The 1,048-nt window shown below is 42.0% G+C and overlaps 1 protein-coding gene across 1 annotated transcript in view; it reads left to right on the top strand.

Annotated features, from left to right (window-relative positions):
• Nucleotides 1-724, top strand: part of LOC106632881 — a gene marked incomplete at both ends in the record, with an annotated part of 5,766 nt that extends 5,042 nt beyond the window's left edge. The window contains 2 exon segments of the mRNA XM_014331577.1: nt 1-105; nt 613-724. Of these exon segments, the coding sequence (XP_014187063.1) occupies nt 1-105; nt 613-724 (217 nt within the window).
• Nucleotides 725-1,048: the final 324 nt, after the last annotated feature.

Here is a 1,048-nt window from a genome sequence, read left to right as displayed (position 1 = left end):
CTTCAAAGACTCGTATCCTGAGGTGTCTGATCACCCAGATGCCGTCTGTGCTTACAGAGATGGACACTTCATCTGGAGGCCACAGGCCATGTGTGAGACACACAGGTAAGAAACAGATAACAACATCCATGGATGTATATGCACTATACAGGTCATCATGGCCATACGAGAAACAATCACATGTGGAAAACAGTTTCCCACCTGACACCCTCACTCTGAGCTGTTTTATTACAGTAACTTTAGTGTATTTAATGAAGCCATGCATGTTTTTATCAATATTATCTGAGCTACAGGGGCTTGAAGAAGATGCAGGTGAGTCTAAAATGTCTGATCCTCAATAACTCCACAGGTAACCCAGATACCCACATGGAATATCCAGAACTTAGAAACACATTTGACCTGATCAGCAGCAGGATGTTTGTCTGTAGTGAAGTGGCTAAAAGGGACATATCATCCTGTGCCAGCTGGTCCTAAACAGTGATATGAGCATGGAAAACTGCACTTTTTGAAGTTTTCTCCAGTGAATTACCAAAAATCAAGTCCACAGGTGTCAGTTTGCTGCATGAGTTTACAGTTCTTTTGTGAGGTGTTTCAAACGTTGCTTCTCCTCAGGTACGAGCTGACTGTAAATGGCAATGGGGTGAAAGCTGAGAAGGCGACTGAGCCACATCAGTGGTATGTTTGGGACCACATCACCATCGCCCTGCTCGTAGAGGACGGAAAGGTAACTTCACTGCTCCTCTTCCTCACACACCTGAAGATTTTCCGATCAGGAATATTATTGTGTGTTTAATCATCTTAAAGCTGGAGCTACTGGCGACCCTCTAACAGTTCTCAGATCTTTGACTTTCAGAATTTGTAAAAATTGATAGTTATGATGGTACATCCTATTAAAGTATTTAGGGTGAAAGTACCTGACACAGATACACAGATAAGGTTGCATCTGTATCATACAGATGCTGTTTAATGTTACAGAACTGTTTTTAGCTTTTTGTATGATTTTCGTTCCACTTCTCACGTGTACACACACTTTGTATAGGACTTTCAC

This window comes from Haplochromis burtoni, unplaced genomic scaffold (genome assembly GCF_018398535.1).
Source record: "Haplochromis burtoni strain Fernald_Lab_line unplaced genomic scaffold, NCSU_Asbu1 Contig_3282, whole genome shotgun sequence".
In the NCBI taxonomy this organism is placed as follows: Eukaryota; Metazoa; Chordata; class Actinopteri; order Cichliformes; family Cichlidae; genus Haplochromis; species Haplochromis burtoni.
This window is presented reverse-complemented; position numbering and strand designations above follow the sequence as displayed.